This window comes from Lutjanus erythropterus, chromosome 9 (genome assembly GCF_056507025.1).
Source record: "Lutjanus erythropterus isolate fLutEry1 chromosome 9, fLutEry1.hap2, whole genome shotgun sequence".
Classification (NCBI taxonomy): domain Eukaryota; kingdom Metazoa; phylum Chordata; class Actinopteri; order Lutjaniformes; family Lutjanidae; genus Lutjanus; species Lutjanus erythropterus.
This window is the reverse complement of record NC_139325.1, coordinates 2,716,042-2,731,864: the sequence shown is the minus strand read 5'-3', so window position 1 is coordinate 2,731,864 and position 15,823 is coordinate 2,716,042. Positions and strand designations below refer to the sequence as shown.

Here is a 15,823-nt window from a genome sequence, read left to right as displayed (position 1 = left end):
TTCCATGTCACATAGTGCTCAGCATCCTGTGCTGAGAAGTTGACAGATAGTCTGTGTATGACCTCACTGGAACACAGATGTGCTGTATGCACGGATGGATGTTTGACCAACCCAGTTGGCTTTTGTACTGCATGTTTTGTAAGTGGATTTAGATTAGGGCTAAATGAAAAATTGGATTGTGATTATTTTGACAGATTTTGCAATTACCATGGGATTCACAATAAGTGGAAATTATCCATTTGCATCACAATTTTAATTTTCACTGGAAAAAAATATTAAAATTATGATAATGTGACATTTGTTGGGGTCTGGACCAAACAAACATGTTTTCTTACATCTGGAGAACAAGTGTGTAGGCCAGGGCATCTCAGCAGCACCACAGTACTTCGTAATAATGACAATAGCTACCCTATGGTCTTTTGTAGCACATCTTACATATCAAGAAATTGTAGCTCCTACAATTTGGGTGTTGCACCTGGCCATATTACTATTTCAATTAATTGTGCAGCCCTAATTCAGATGGAGGGACATATGGCAAACACTGCAGCAATATACACTTTATCACGCCTTATTTAAAGTAGATAGGAGGATTATTTACTGTAATAAATCATAAAATGACTATGATATGTCAAGATCAAAGGAACAAGTTCAGTTGCAATATTCACTACCCTGACATGAACACTGCAGCCACAGTTTCCCTCTTTGAAATTTCTATTCTGGGCCGAAGTAACTGTTTTTGTTTGCCTGTTTCATGATAATCAGAGTTCAAATTAATGCTAAATGTTTGCCGAATGAGCAAGTGTCTGTTTATGGGTGGGAAGAAATCATTACTAATCTTGTAGAAGCTGTAGATGTCTATAACAGTTAAACTGGGCTTAGCTTTACATTTATTAACATGTTATTAACAGCTGATAAGTTCGCAGTGAAGGAGTTTTCGTTGCTTGGAATTGACAATTTGCAATGTTGTGCATGTCCTGTGCACTCCTGCGAAGCTCCTGTAGCCTGCAGAGCTTTCCCTGAGTCTGGGGAGGAGGGAGTGGGGGGAAACAACTCATGTTAATTAGGATTTCAGCTTGTTTTATATAGTTTAAGGCTCCCAAGTCACTATTTGGACTGCTGTACTCATCTTTGTGCGCACAATTGCTGCATGTTGCTCCTTTAAAACTAAATCATTGTTTTACACACAGTGATATTGTGAAATGAAGAAAGCATCTGAGACGCCCATCTGCAGATACAGATATAGTTATTTTAGAAATCATGCTTCTTTACATATTTCAGCCCTGCTGCTGTGCTGTGGACCACAGTACAAGGAATTATGTGGAAAATTGTTGGTCGGAAAATTGTCACCATTGTCAAGTTGTTTGAATGTCAAAAGATAGGACAGCGTCTGTTTATTGCTGTCCTCCTGAGTCTGTGTGTTTCCATCCAGCCACACACATGGATGTCCTCCACACTGAAATGATGGATATGAAGCTGAAAAGGCAAACTATCTGCCTCTTATTTAGACGTGTGGAGAACAGAGCCTTTCACATCCAACCGCACAAGTACATACACACACACACAGCCATAATGAGCTTCCACATCAGCTGTTTTCCACCAGCCAGTTTATTGTGTGCGACCTTCCATTCCTACTTCCAACAGCAGCAGGCCTGTTCAGCACCAGTAAACAGGAACTTTGTTGTCTCCCTTTTACCCCCTACCAAAATCTTCTAAACAAAGAATCGTGTTGTTTACTTGCCTTTTGCTTGGGGATAAATAAAGGGCAAGAAGAGTAACCTCTGATGTCTGCTGTCTTCTGTCTCTGTTGTGTGTTCTGCTCTATCCTATCCTGGCAGCTGCTGCACATCTGCATCGAGGGATGGGGGAACTGGCGATGGTCAGAGGCCTTCAGTGTGGACAATGTAGGGACTCTGCTGAGGACTATTCAGTACAAAGGACGCACGGCGTCACTCATCATCAAGGTGGTGCAGCTAAATGGTGTCCAGAAACAGGTACGGTCAGGTTTTTGTTTGTTTTGGGTGGGGGTGTTTCTTTGGGTTTAACTTGTCATTGTTTTATTGTTTCATATTTAAAAGCGCACAAAAGCTCATAACTATAAGCATAAAGAACATTTTGTAAACATGTTGTTTACATCATTATAGACAAAATTTTGTATTCATCATAAAGCTACATTTGGTAATGTCTATAGAAAATAACTATTTTCTTATTTGTGGAAACTGTCACCATGTCCTGACAATCGTTTTGGGTTGGAAACAGACATTCTAGATTCTAGATTCTTATGAATGCCATTAAGAGCGCTAGGAGGAGCCAAAGGAATTAGGATTTTTTTCTACATATTATTGTCTCATGTACTACTGTAAGGATATATTGACAGTTTCAGCAAATATAGAAAAAAGTCATTTTTATAGAAGTTTCCAACTGTAGCTAACCTGACATGCCAGATGGTTTCTTACACAGAACCGTCTGGGAAGTCGTCATTCAAAACTGTTCGGAAAAGGGCAAGCACTTTGGGGAAAAAAACACTTAGCAGGTGATTGGATGAACCATCTGTCTGTCAGATCTAGTATGAGCTAACTTCAACCAGTCAGATCAAACTCTTGTTGAAGCCTTTTGAGAAGAGAGCTAAAAGATCTTTTCCATGAAGAAAAGCCTTCAGTGCTGTTTTTTGCTCTTCTTTCAATGAAAAAACACTCCAGTTTTGATATTACTGATTCTCTTGCAGTATCTACGCTAACCTCTTCAAGCTTCTTGCTGTCCTCACACCTAAAACCATAGCTGCCAGTTGTTCCATAAAGTTATACTTTTTAAATGTACTACAGCAGCATCAACTTTAATCAAAATAATTGTAACTAGAACTTTGTAGTTAGTTTAAGCTTAATTAAAGAAGAGATGATGAAGAACATTACCCAGCCTGGATTTCATTTACAGAAGATCCCAGGCAGAAGACTCACAGTACTGGCAACACTTTTTAATTGACAAGTGAAGATTTGTGGTGCAAATACACCACAGCAGTAAACAAGGACCAGAGTTTTCAGCAAAACCAGGAATATAAGGATCCTGCAGATAATCGTCCTGCTAATCTGTAAAAAGCCTTGTAAGTGGTTCAGGGCTACACAGAAAGCAGGAACTTGTTTGCTGCATTATGCCTGTTGACTGCTGCAGTGTGTCACTGTGGAAGCCTGGCCTTTTTCCCAGCACTCATTTTGGGATGAGCACTTTTTAATCTCCTGTTTTTTCCATTTATATGTTATGATTTAGTTATTGCTCGGCTAACAACAGACCGTATTCTGTTTTATAGCACTAAAACAAAAACTTATGAGAAACCATCCAAAAACACAATGAGCCCCATCAATCCACACAGAAGATCACAGGAAATCATAAACCAAATCATAAACCGATTGGGTTTTCTGTTTTACACCAAGAATGGTGGTGGATCATGTTTGGATTTTTCCATTATACAAGGAAGAGTCAGTGTATTCCTGAAAATGCAGAATTGCCATCACATTATAGCGGTGACACTTTGTTATGTAAACAGTGTCAAGTGTCGCACATGTCTCCCTCTCGTCCTCCAGACAAAACAGACTCGGCCCCTCACATTCTTTCCTCCGTCTGTCCCAGACTTTGCTTACATCTTGTTCCCATTGGATCCAATGATAGGGTATGAGCAATGGTCACATCCAATTCACAACACAAAGCCTCAGAGTGGGACAGCGGCTGCCACTACAGAGGAAGTTGGCTCCCGCCTGCGTGAGCATACCTCATCTTGTGTTTTGTTTGGGGGGGGGGGTTTCTTCCTCGAAGTGTCACACACTGCTGTACTCTCCCTCCCTGTCTAGCTCCCCTACAGTCTTTTATTGTGACGGCCTCTTTATCATTCATATTGGCACCTCATGTGGACTGCTGTTAAAAAATCCCCCTCGTATAAATCTCCCTCATATAAATGCCATACACACACACATCTGCACACACATGCATTCTCTAATTACACACACACACAGGGCACACTTTGATGCCTGTGGTACAACACATGAAGGCAGTGGTATCAGGGGCGCTACGGACAAATACTGTCATGATCAGTTAATCTGTTGATTATTTTTATTATAAATCATGTAATGGGTCATGTGCGTGTGTGAGAGTGAGTGGCTGACTGATGGGGCTGGAACTACTAAACATGTTCGCAGCTAATCTTGCGTACTACTCGACCCATCAGCCTAACTTTTTTTTGGCTGATGTTTTTGAGCACATTTATGGCTGTATGCTCAAGGACCTCTTGTGGCTGCAGTGATTCACAACTTTTGAAAAACCTATTTAATTGACTGTTCGGTTTTATACCTGGTCTGGGGGCCACATTTTGGCCTTTGGCATGGCTCGAAAACTGATCTCATCTTGAACTAGAGTCTCTGCAGATGATTTCGATACCTGATATATTATATACTTAATTAGACACAACACAAGGTTAAAAAATTTCATTAGCTTTGCCGGCATCTCAGCCATATGAATGGATGGTTGCTATACTGAAGCATTTAATGTCTACTGGTAAACAAAGACTTCACTGCAAAATCGACTAACTTGCTTGATTCTGAACTGATTTTCATGAAATTTAGTTTGTTATAAACCTGAAAAATTGAACATAATGCTGGTTACTTGTTGCAATCAAATTCAGTTACTGGGACATGCTGCCTCTGACCTTTGAATAGGCAGCAGGGAGTATAAATAAATTATTCAGAATTTCAGCTTTGGTGAGTTTCTCTAAAAAAATAGATTTCTATATTTAGTATTGTTTTAAAGCTGCCTGGTTGCTTGTAATGTTCTAAATAATTGGCAGTGTTTAAATTGAGAAGTTTGGAATTATTATCCCACTTTGGACATGGCCTTTCTGTGTGCAGTTTGCATGTTCTCCACATGCCTTAGTGGGTTTCCTCCTAGTGCTCCAGTTTCTTATGTTACCCTAAAGGTACAGAGTATACAGTATTCAAAAAGAGAAAGGCAACAAATCTTCACACCTTTGAAATTCTCTCTAAAACTGACTTTCTCTCTGTCAGTCAGGGATAAAAAGTGTGTTATAGTGCTGTGTGTGTGTACATTACAGCGAGCTGCTGACGTGAGTGTGTTTCTGAATGGATATGAAGTAATGATTGATGAGAGATTTCCCTCATTAGGGGCCGAAATGTTTCTCCCCAAGATCATTATCAGTGCCACAACCTGCAGAGCACACACAGCCATGCACACATATGTAGAGACATAAACACATACACAGAGTGGTGAAAGCAATCAATTCTGAGCACAATTAGATGTGTCATTCCCAGATGAGAGCTCCCTGGTGGCTGTGGCTTGGCTCTGTGTGTATGTGTCCATTTGTGCATCGTTGTCCATAAATATTCAAATAGCATATGTCACACGAGTACAAATCATATGTATATCACTAGCACAGACGTACTGTAAGACTAAAGGAGAAGTAGTGTATGTGCATGTGTGCTCTCGTGTGTGCATACTGTATACGGAGTGATCCCTCTGCCAAAAACTGACAACAACTTTGAAGCTGTAGAGGCATCAGGCCCTGGGAATCATTTCTAGTAACAGTTAAAAGTTGAATTAGATGTTAACTGATTGATAGTGATTGAAGGTGTGAGGCATTTCCAAACACCAGTGACCTTTCAGTGAAGATTTGAAATTTGTGGACTTTCTCTGTCATAGCTTTAAATTAGTTGTTGTTTTTATTATTTGATTTTAATGTAAAGGAATATCTAGTTTGTTCCACAACCTGTAGTGTTCTGTTGTATTATGTTAGTAATGCAAAGTGCTTGTCAAGCAGTGTCTGAACCACTGCACCCTCAGCAATTTTTCTGAACATTTCCTGACTAAAAAGTGAAGGTTTCTGGATTTTTTTTTTCTTTCGGATATTTAATTTATGATTTTTTTTTTTTTCTTTAGCCCACAACACAGAGAATAAAAATGGAGAAATGGACAAAGTAGAACAAAATAAAACAGATTGCTAGGGCACTGGAAATGTGCACATATGCATGTCTGAAATATCCAGTGTGTGAGAGTCAGAAGCATGCTACTAAAGCCAAGTGAGGTTGAGGAAGGCCTAAAACGAAGGCCAGGAAAAAATTAAAGCTGGCTGATCAAAGCACAATAGAATACAGTGCAATAAAGCACAGCACAGTACAATCCAATTCCATTAGTTCCCAGTATGACACCTTTCCCTCCTAATGGTTAATAAAGGGTCCCCAGATCTTAAGAGACTTGTGGTGGGCGTTAGAGTATGCTGAATTTCTGTCTCTTTCCTAGGCATCTCTGTGTTCAAGGCTCAGTGTCTGTTGCCTCCTACAGTACTGTAGATGAATTATTTTATTTCTAATTATGGCCATTTTATCTGTGTTATGGCATGTAATCTTCTTCTCTCTAGGTAATAATCTGTGGGCGGCAGGTGATGTGTAGCTACCTGACACAGGACATTGAACTGAGGGTGGTGCAGCACTATGTGGGGCCTGACAGTCAAACAGTGGTCAGGGAGCACTGTGACTGCCTGGAGGCAGGGGCCAAGTTGCCATCCTATGTGCTGGAGGACGCCGAGATGACAGAACTGTGTGTGAGAGCCAGAGGAGACGAAGACTGGTCCCAGGACGTGCAGCTGGAGAGGAGGGACAAGGGCAGCAGCAGCTCTGTTGTACAGGTATGATAATGCAAACAGGCTTGGACTGAGAGTGTGGAGTCACAACATGACCTTTAAAGGGATAGTTTGGATTTTTTTAAGTGGGGTTGTATTAGGTTCTTATCCAGTGTATTACTTACAATAGATGCCAGCCGACATGCCTTAAGTTTGGAGAAGCAGCAGGAGTACTGATGTAGGAAGTTAAGCAAGGTACGTCTGTGGACAGGGTCAGCAACAAAATGTATATTTGCCACCTAAAATATCAATATCAGTATGAGTGTACACTGTACTTATAGGAAAGGGAAGTTACTAGTCCACTGCTGCTTTGATTGGTTAATGTGTTTAAATTATTGGGTTTTTTAAGGGTTAGTTCAGATTCACCAAAGTCACATAATTACACAAGCCAACTAACAGATAGAGGCAGCAGCAGACCAGCAACTCCTGGCTTATGTAACAGTGGTTTCACGGCGGAAAAAGGCTGTCTGACTAAGAGGGACAGTTCAGCCCAAATTGAAAAATCCATGTTTTTCCTTGGGCCTGTAGTGCTCTTTGTCCATCTATATTTTTTGGTGTGAGTTGCAGAGCTTGGGAGTTATGGACAGTAGAAATGCCTGCATTCCCTCCTTTACAGAGGGACTAAAAGCAGCATCAGTTTCATGTAGACACTACTTTCTTTCTGGTAGAAAGACAGTAGTTCTGATTCTAAAGTAGATTCTACTGCAGAAAGAAAGAAGTTCCTACATGAAACTTCTTCTCAGCAATGTGTGTGGATTATCTTGAGTAACCAGGTTCAGATTTATGGAAAGAGACACTAGTTTTGAATTTTTTAAATGTAATTTTTGGTGTTTTGAGCACCACGAGCTGAGTGCCATTTAGTTCCATTATAAAGGAGAGAAGGCAGGCACATCTACAGCCGTTATCTCTAAAACACTACATATTTAAAATGATACAATATCTGTTAATTATAATGTTGAAAGTACCTTAGATGTTTAAAAAATGTTAAATTGCTTGCTCAAACCCTCAGTTCACCCTTGTCCTGCCTTGAATTTGGCTTGTCCCATAGCAAAACCAGACAGTATTTAGTCACTTGTACCAGCACTTTGCTGAAATATATATTTTTCCTTTTTGCAGTGGCATCTAAAGAAGTATTAAGCATTGTTTTCTTGATACAATACTAGTATTGGATACCAATTCTGGTATTGTGACAACTCTAGTCTGATGGAAAGGTAAACTGTGAAAATATCCTAGATATAGCATACAGTTAAACAAACTGATATTGATTTTTACATTTTTACATTTTGCTGCTGACCTTGTCCACAGCAGTACATTGTTTAGCTTCTGTGCTGGTACTCCTGTCTGCTTCTCTAAATGGGGGACGTGCTGAGTCCCACCACCGTCTCTGCAGGTAATACTCTGATGATGGATAAATACCTCATACAACCACACTTCAAACAGTCCAAACTATTTAAGCTGACGCTGGACAGGAAACCAAAGCTGGCCTGTGATAGTCTTAATGTTGTAGGCTACATTAGTTGTTTGAAATGTCATTTTTGAAAAGACATGTTTAATATGGATATCAGATGCAGGCAGATGGAAAAGCACTGACTGTAGTGTCTCCATTGCACATGGATTTGTCCAAATCCAAGCTGCTGAATGTGCTTGCCAGACAGACACAGATAGACGCACACATTGCACACACCACCGCTTCCAAACGGCTCTCCATCCACACACACATGTTTGGAGCTGGTGACTAGACCACCAACTGTGACCGGATCCTCTTCTCCTGGGTGGCCACGGTGGCAGAGCTTCCACGCTGCTACTCACTGTTAGGGAAAAGATTGAGATCTTCCCCTCAGATAGGCTTACAAAGGCCCTCCAACCCCATAAACCAACCATGTTGAGAGGCAGAAAATACAGTTTATGCTCTCTCATAACAACACTAACCATGGACAGGAAACACTAACTGATATGTGGGCACAGGGAGAGGCTTTGAAGGCACTTTCACACCGCTGGATTAGTGCCAGACAGTCACTCCTCCACACCATCCCTGCTGCTCTTGTTCTTGTCCTGTACTTTGCCTGCTCCCTGTCCTCGTCTGTCCCTCTGTCTTTGTTGTCCTTCTTCTATAAGCTCCATGCTGTTAACAGCTAGCCATTCTCAGCTTCTGTGTGTGAGTCTGAACATCTCTGACTCCACTCCAACCTCCACTGTTATCTCCTCTGCTCAGATCAGTCATTCATTACACATATGGAGGGTTGGCTCCAAATGAGAGAGCTGCCTGGACTAGTAGCTGGGTCCTTAGATCTCTCTATCTCTGTCGGTCTCCTGCTATTTCACTCTCTCCTTTCCTCCCTTTCTTTTACTCTTTCGCCCACACACTGGCTCACTCATCTATCTTGCAGTTGTTAACTCCTCTTCTTTATTTACTTCATCCTTTGGTATTCAGCTTGTCCACCTGTTCCAGCCTCTAACTCTCTCCCCTGTCGAAGTCTGTCTCTTTTCTCATCTGTCTCCTGATTATCTGTGTCAGTTATCCATCTGAAGTTACTCCTCTTCCTCATATTTCACCTTCCTCCTCCCTAACTCTTATTTTTAACATCTTTTTTTTTGCCCTTGTCATTTACTTTTTACAAAGTGCAGAAGGTCATCTTGACCCAGCGGTGTGTGTTTTTGGTGGATCAAGCATATGGAGTATCTGTTTACCAAAGTTTCACTCCCTCGTCCTAACAAGGCTGTTTTGCAAGGCCGGCAATATTAAAAGTGAATGTCTGCTTTGTCTCTTTGCTCCACTCTGCTGTCCCCACCAGTAAATGAAGTCCCCGGTTTGTCATAAACTAGACCACTTGTAATGTGCCTTGGCATCACGAGGCTTTAATGAGGAGTGAGGAGTAAATGGGACAAACACCAGTGACACATTAAGAGCGCTCAGCCTTCGGTGGGCACATTCTCAGCCTTTAAATCTTGCTAAGATTTAACTGCCTGTAATGGCCCATTATCTGGCACTAACAGTTGTCAGTCGCCTCAGCCATGATATTGTGTTGCAGGGCTTAAGGGAGACTTAACTTTTTAACTACTGAAAGAAGCCAAGAAACAAAGTTTTGGGGACAAAACATGATAATGCGTTACTGATGGAGGCAATAAACATTCTGTCAGTGAGTGAGAGGCAACAAAGGCATGTAAGCCATCACATATCCATATTTTATATCCTAACCACAAATAAACACAAACAAGCTGCCCTTGGGTGTCTTTGATTAATCCTTTTCTTGTTAACCCTTCACAATAATGAATAAATGTGAGACATACAGAAAATACCACTTTCTACAAAAGCAGTTAAAGTTGTGTATAAATATTTTTTGTTTTGTTGGATTTATTAGCAATGAGACGATCAATAACGCCGTTTTGTCTCTTGTAGGTGCCTTGCTCCAGTGGATCTTTACTCTATGTGTGGTGTACTCTTATCACAATTGAGCCTGACTCTCACATGCAGCAGAGAGTGGTGAGTATCATGTGCACACATGCAAAATGTTGTGACCCAAAGTTTTTTTTTTTTTTTCTTTATCTGTTGTCACTATATCACATCGGTTTCTTCGCTCTTGACAGGTGATGAGAGCAATATGCTATTGATTATTACTAGGCCTGGGCAATAAAACAGTACTGATATGAATTCGCAATACATACTTAATCAGTAACAACAAGAAACATGTTAAAAAAATGTTTCGGTAGTTTCATTTAAATGCAAACCACCATGAAACCACATAACAAATCCACTCAGATTCATGAACAGCCTATCATATGCCTTAATAATGGAGTGTGCTACAGGTGACATGCTTCAGTTGCACCATTGACACAACAACAGAAACAGTGTAAAGTAAGCAAATTATTGCAGACAGTGATGATTGTTGATTTAAAAAAAAAAAAAAAGAACCTGTCAGCAGTTTGGTGTTTTGTCTTTTAAGTCTATGATCTGTGTGTCTTGTTAAATGAAGTCATTCAATTCAAAAATAAATTCCACCTTTTGTTTCTCTTGGTCTTATTTATTTTATATCAACTGAATTGAAACATTTCATCATGATAAATTTTTCAGCTTTATGACCCAGCCCTAGTATGCATCACATACCCATATTCATAAAAAACACAGTAGATGTGTTATTTCTTTTAACTTCTTTGCTATAATTTGATATAAAATGATCACAGACTAGCCTGGTTTGATTGTTTGTTTACATGATTGATCTGTACTGTTGTTATGTCATTTGCTGCTATATCCTCAACCAATTGTATCTTGATTAGTTAGCTGGAATTAATTTATTAGTCCAAAATTAGAAAACAGACTTAATAGGATTCTTGGCCACTCAGTTATTGAACACATAAGATCATCATGCCATTCATTCAGTCATAAATATCCATGCCAGTTTAATTCTGTGTAGTCAGTTTCAGAATCTCTTCAGTATGTCACTGATGTTTCTCTGTGTGAATTTCCTGTTTCAGGTGGTTTTCAGTCCACTGTTTGTCATGAGGAGCCACTTGCCAGATCCAGTAATCTTGCACATAGAGAAGAGGAGTCTAGGACTGAGAGAGAGCCAGCTGATACATGGACAGGGCCACCAGGAGCCCCTGTTAAACACTGAGGCCGACCTCACCCACCATCTCACTTTCCAGGCCAGGTAAAAAAAAAAGAACATAATCCCATGATTTTAGCCTTGATACATTAAGACCATCTAGTACAGGGGTTCTCAAAGTTTTGATGACTGCGTGTCAATTTAGGGAGCCAGCATATGATTGAAGGCTGCACAGGAAAACCTTAGCATCAAATTCAATAGTTAGCAGATAAAGCAGATGTGTTTATCTGTCCCCCGAGGTCTGACGAAGTAAGAATTGATCCACTTTTCCTGGAACCTCAACACCTTTTCTCCTCAACATAGAACATTTTTCACATGGTGGCTTTTCTATTTCACCTCCACATTAAACTGCCAAGTTGTCCACCAAAATACCACACTAGCCTTGATGACAGAGCGTAATTTCTGCAACACTTGTGAGACGCCACCAGTAACCATGCAACCAGTGTGGCAAAGTAGTCCAGTGTTTTCTTAAATTGAAATGGAATGATAAAAATATAATGCAGCATTTCATGTCATGTTTGGAGGCTGCACAAAATGTTTCTGAGGGCTGCCTTTGGCCTGTGGCTGCCCACTTTGAGAACCCATTATCTAGTACAAAGGATTGCCTAAAATCTACAATTACTACAAGTTATGCAAGGTAGATCAAAAATTTCTAAAAACAAATACGTATCTACATGATCCACAATACTTTTCTACACATTCCTTCTGTCTTCTGTTTCCATCTTTACCATCTGCTCATAACTTGCCCATCAGCAGGGCAGCTCCATTGGACAAATTATTTCTTATAGTCCAGTGTTATATTATATCATCAGCAACCAGCTCATACTGCTTTAAAGGAAAGGAGTCTCACTCTGGTCTTCTGTAATGGATCGTTTTATACCTCAGTCTAGCAAAGATGGAGAGACACTTACTTAAGATTCTCTCACACCACATTCTGGTTTCTGTGAGCCAACATGAAGACATGATCCAGGGGAATCCAGGCCCATTTGAAGGGAACAGGAAGCCAGCTTGGCAGCAGCTGAGACATGGCTCCAATTCCAATATGTCAGGTTGGACCATAATTACACCTCATTTAGATACGGGCCCTAACAGAGAGCAGGTTTTTGGCCCCATATCAGCTCTGTATTTGTCTGTGTGTGCGGAGAGGATTGTATGTGTGTATGCACACATGTTTGCGGGGGTGGACGAGGAGCATATGTGCACATGTGTCCTTGTATCTGTGTGTGGTCTGAGTCTGTCATTGTCTTGGTTAGCCATTTGCCAGTGTAAGTGTGACACTTGCCACTTCATCATGGGCAGAGCCTGTCACATACATCACTACTACGCCTGTTTCTTTGTCCCAGTTTGTCAGTGTGTGTTCACACTTTCTCATATTGTCCATGTCCTCTTGTAAGAGACAGCTCTTCATACAGTTTATCATCCACTAAGCTGGATCAACTGTCAAAATGTTTAGTTGCATCAGAATTTAAAAGAATCACAAAAGAAATATATCTGTAATTCATCTGTAGGGTATATCATTTAATAACATCACCATGGTGCCTCATGTGTCCTGTCACCACATATAAATGACAGATTCTTCAGTCCAGAGTTTCTTTCAGTAACATGAGTGTTTATTTTTCATCATGGGTGGCCCCAGGGGAAATAACTACCACATGTATTGTTGTTGTTCCTACTGTATTTGTTATCTGTACATCTGTAATCTGTGTTGTTTTATGTGAATCCATGGAAGAAAAGTCACCCCTTTGGTAGCAACTAGTGGTGATCTGAATAAACAGAGTAAACGTTGAGTGTAATTGACTCCCCCTAAGAGAATCTTTTGCAGTAACCGTTGTGTGTTTAGATATCTGGTCACAAAGTTTGTTTTGATTTCAGCTGCCATAAAGGAACCACAGTGGCCATACAGTGACTGGGAATATATTTGGCCCCTGTTGTTGTAGATAAATCCTTTTCATATGAGCAAAAAGTGAGCACAGAAACAACCAAGTGTCTTGTCTTTCTGTGCTGCAACCACAATGCTCCTTGTGTTTACGATCCGTCCCCCTGCCTCAACCGCCCCTCACCACACAAACTTACATACCCGCCTTGCTTGTCCCCCCCCAACTCAATCCATCCCTCTCCATCCTCACAAACACACACACTACAAGCCACAATTGTAAACGTACCTTTGCGCACACACAAGCCCCCCAACCCCAATCCTCTAGGACGGATCCAATCTTGAATGTTCGCTGGTCAACAGCTCGTCTTTCCTTCCTGTAATTACACATAGTTGTGGGCTCTAATGGACGAGGTAGAGAGCAGAACTGCGGTCTGCGACACAAGAGACACAGACACAGTCTTAACCAGAACTGTTATGTCCTGCTCTCCTCATATTGGCCACCACATTAGAAAACTGAGGGTTACAATCAGAAGCCTCTTCCAGTTTCCCCCCTCAGGAACTGCTCTGGATGAAAAGCTTCCTGTCAACACCTTGTCCCTCTCCTCTGTCTTGCCCCAGATCCATAAGCAATAGCCCCTGTGTTCCTTTTATAGCACAATGAGCTCTATTAATAAACTGCTGCTCGGGGGTAAGGGGGCTGCTTTGCTTTAGCCAAGTGGAACTGGATGCTGCCCAGAGAAGGAGAAGAAGCTATTACAGTGTTTGGATTTAGTTCTTTTTTCTTCTTGTTGCAAAGCCATAATTGACCAGTGTCTGGAGCTGAGGTATCCAATAGGATTATTTACTGCCGTTTAGCTTTTTCTATGATCTTTGTGAATTAGTATTTGTAAGGCAAGACTGCATGTCAGGAAGAAAAATCCAAAACAAAAGGCAGATTCAACCCACTTCGAGGTTTCAGGGTAAAAGTGGAGTTTAGCTGGAGGTCACTTTAATTTTTCTGAACAGAACAATGGGAATAGTCAGCTGCTGTCAAGAGATGTCTTGTTCTATAGAGAAGTAAAAAATAACTTTGAATTGTTTCTGGCATATAATAGGTAAACATGCTTCCAAGCCAGATTTGCTGACAAAATATACAGCAGTGGTTCACAACCGTGTGCCTTTATGAACCCACGGGTATGTAGGTTTTCATTTCAAGCAATCACTTATCACCACAGAGGGGGAGATAATCAAGATAAGTGAAATCAGCTGGTACACTGCCTGCTTGGCAGGAGGAGCTGAAGATTGTTGGGCAAAGATAGCTGGATATGTTTGAGAATCACTGACAATATACATGTTCTCTGAGGTATCTATTTCAAATTAACATTGGCTAAATTTTCCCACAAAGACAACAAACACATGCATCACTCTCAGTCTTGGTATGTCTTGTCTTGTTAAAGAAATCTTTAATATTTCTGTGTTTGTGCTTTGCCTTTCAGGGAGGATGAAGATGCTTCCCACTGTGCTGTGCCAATCTCCACCAGTCTTATCAAACAGATTTTGAAGGCTGGAAATGAGGACAGCCTGGAACACATCCTGGCTGACTTTTATGGTCCGAAGACCTCCACGGAACCACCATGGCCCTATGTCACCAAAGATAGTGACAGGTGCTCCACATTAGTTGTTGACTGTTCAGTGCCCTGCATTAGTGAGATTGTGTCTTTGTAACTAAAGCAAATTGGAAGTTGTGCAACAGATGTTCACATGTCTATAAAGGTAAACAGCAATGCAGTGAGTAAAAATTGTAAACTTTTTTGTGCTTTACTTTGGTTATTAGTGTTGATCCTGTTTTTTAAACAAAACCTCAAGCAGTCCATCTGCACTTACAAGTGCCTGGGTAGAATAAACAAGGTGAAGCAAGGCAGGATCAAGAAATAAGACATAAGAATCCTTAATTGGAAAATTCAGTTTTTCACTTCACTATACAGTTTACATACACAGGCCCAAAGTACAGACATGGCACACAGATGTGGTTTCTGTGAAAACAATTCATGTCACCGCCCCACCACCCCTGGCTCTGACTCTGCATCCACTCACTAGAGCAGCCACTGCCTTCCAAAAAGCCATAATTAAAAATTTGGCTCAGTTCTCCTCATCTTAGTTAGCTACTCACAAATTTGCTGGATTCCACTGCACATCAACTTAGAAATGAAACTGTGTGCTGGGTGCGATATCTTTGTTATTGTTTTTTGCACATGTGGGTCAGTTCAGGACTGTGACCAGTTCATACTGGAATCTGATATTGACGAATTTTAAAACCATAATGTGCCAAGCAGCCAAACAAAAAAAATAAATCATATTTGAGCAATAAATCAAAATTGAGCACTAAGGCCTGCAGTGTTAATGTATTCATACACATGCAGGACTGCCATATAGCTATGCGAGCCATTAGGGGATTGGTTGGTTTGGTCAAAGAAAATGAAGCTATTGAAGAAAGTGAGCTGGTACCTCCCCAGTCCACACTCTGTACTGTGAACCGACCACCCTATGGTTCCTAATTCAAGCCCCTACAGGATGAGCTACTGCGGCCCAAATAATGACATATAATGCAAGTTGTGAGCCAGATTCACACTCACAACATCAAGGCTCCATGACACCTCATGATCCTTTGTAGTAAGTCAACATGTAGAATTCTTTTCC

At 40.8% G+C, this 15,823-nt stretch overlaps 1 protein-coding gene across 6 annotated transcripts in view; it reads left to right on the top strand.

Annotated features, from left to right (window-relative positions):
* vps13b (vacuolar protein sorting 13 homolog B) overlaps positions 1 to 15,823 on the top strand; it is a 396,480-nt gene that overhangs the window by 352,090 nt on the left and 28,567 nt on the right. For all 6 annotated transcript variants that reach the window (XM_084725927.1, XM_084725925.1, XM_084725926.1 and 3 more), the window contains 5 exons: positions 1,836 to 1,991; positions 6,410 to 6,676; positions 10,068 to 10,151; positions 11,141 to 11,316; positions 14,623 to 14,790. In XM_084725927.1, coding sequence (XP_084582053.1) covers positions 1,836 to 1,991; positions 6,410 to 6,676; positions 10,068 to 10,151; positions 11,141 to 11,316; positions 14,623 to 14,790 — 851 coding nt within the window. The remainder of the gene's footprint in view (positions 1 to 1,835; positions 1,992 to 6,409; positions 6,677 to 10,067; positions 10,152 to 11,140; positions 11,317 to 14,622; positions 14,791 to 15,823) is intronic.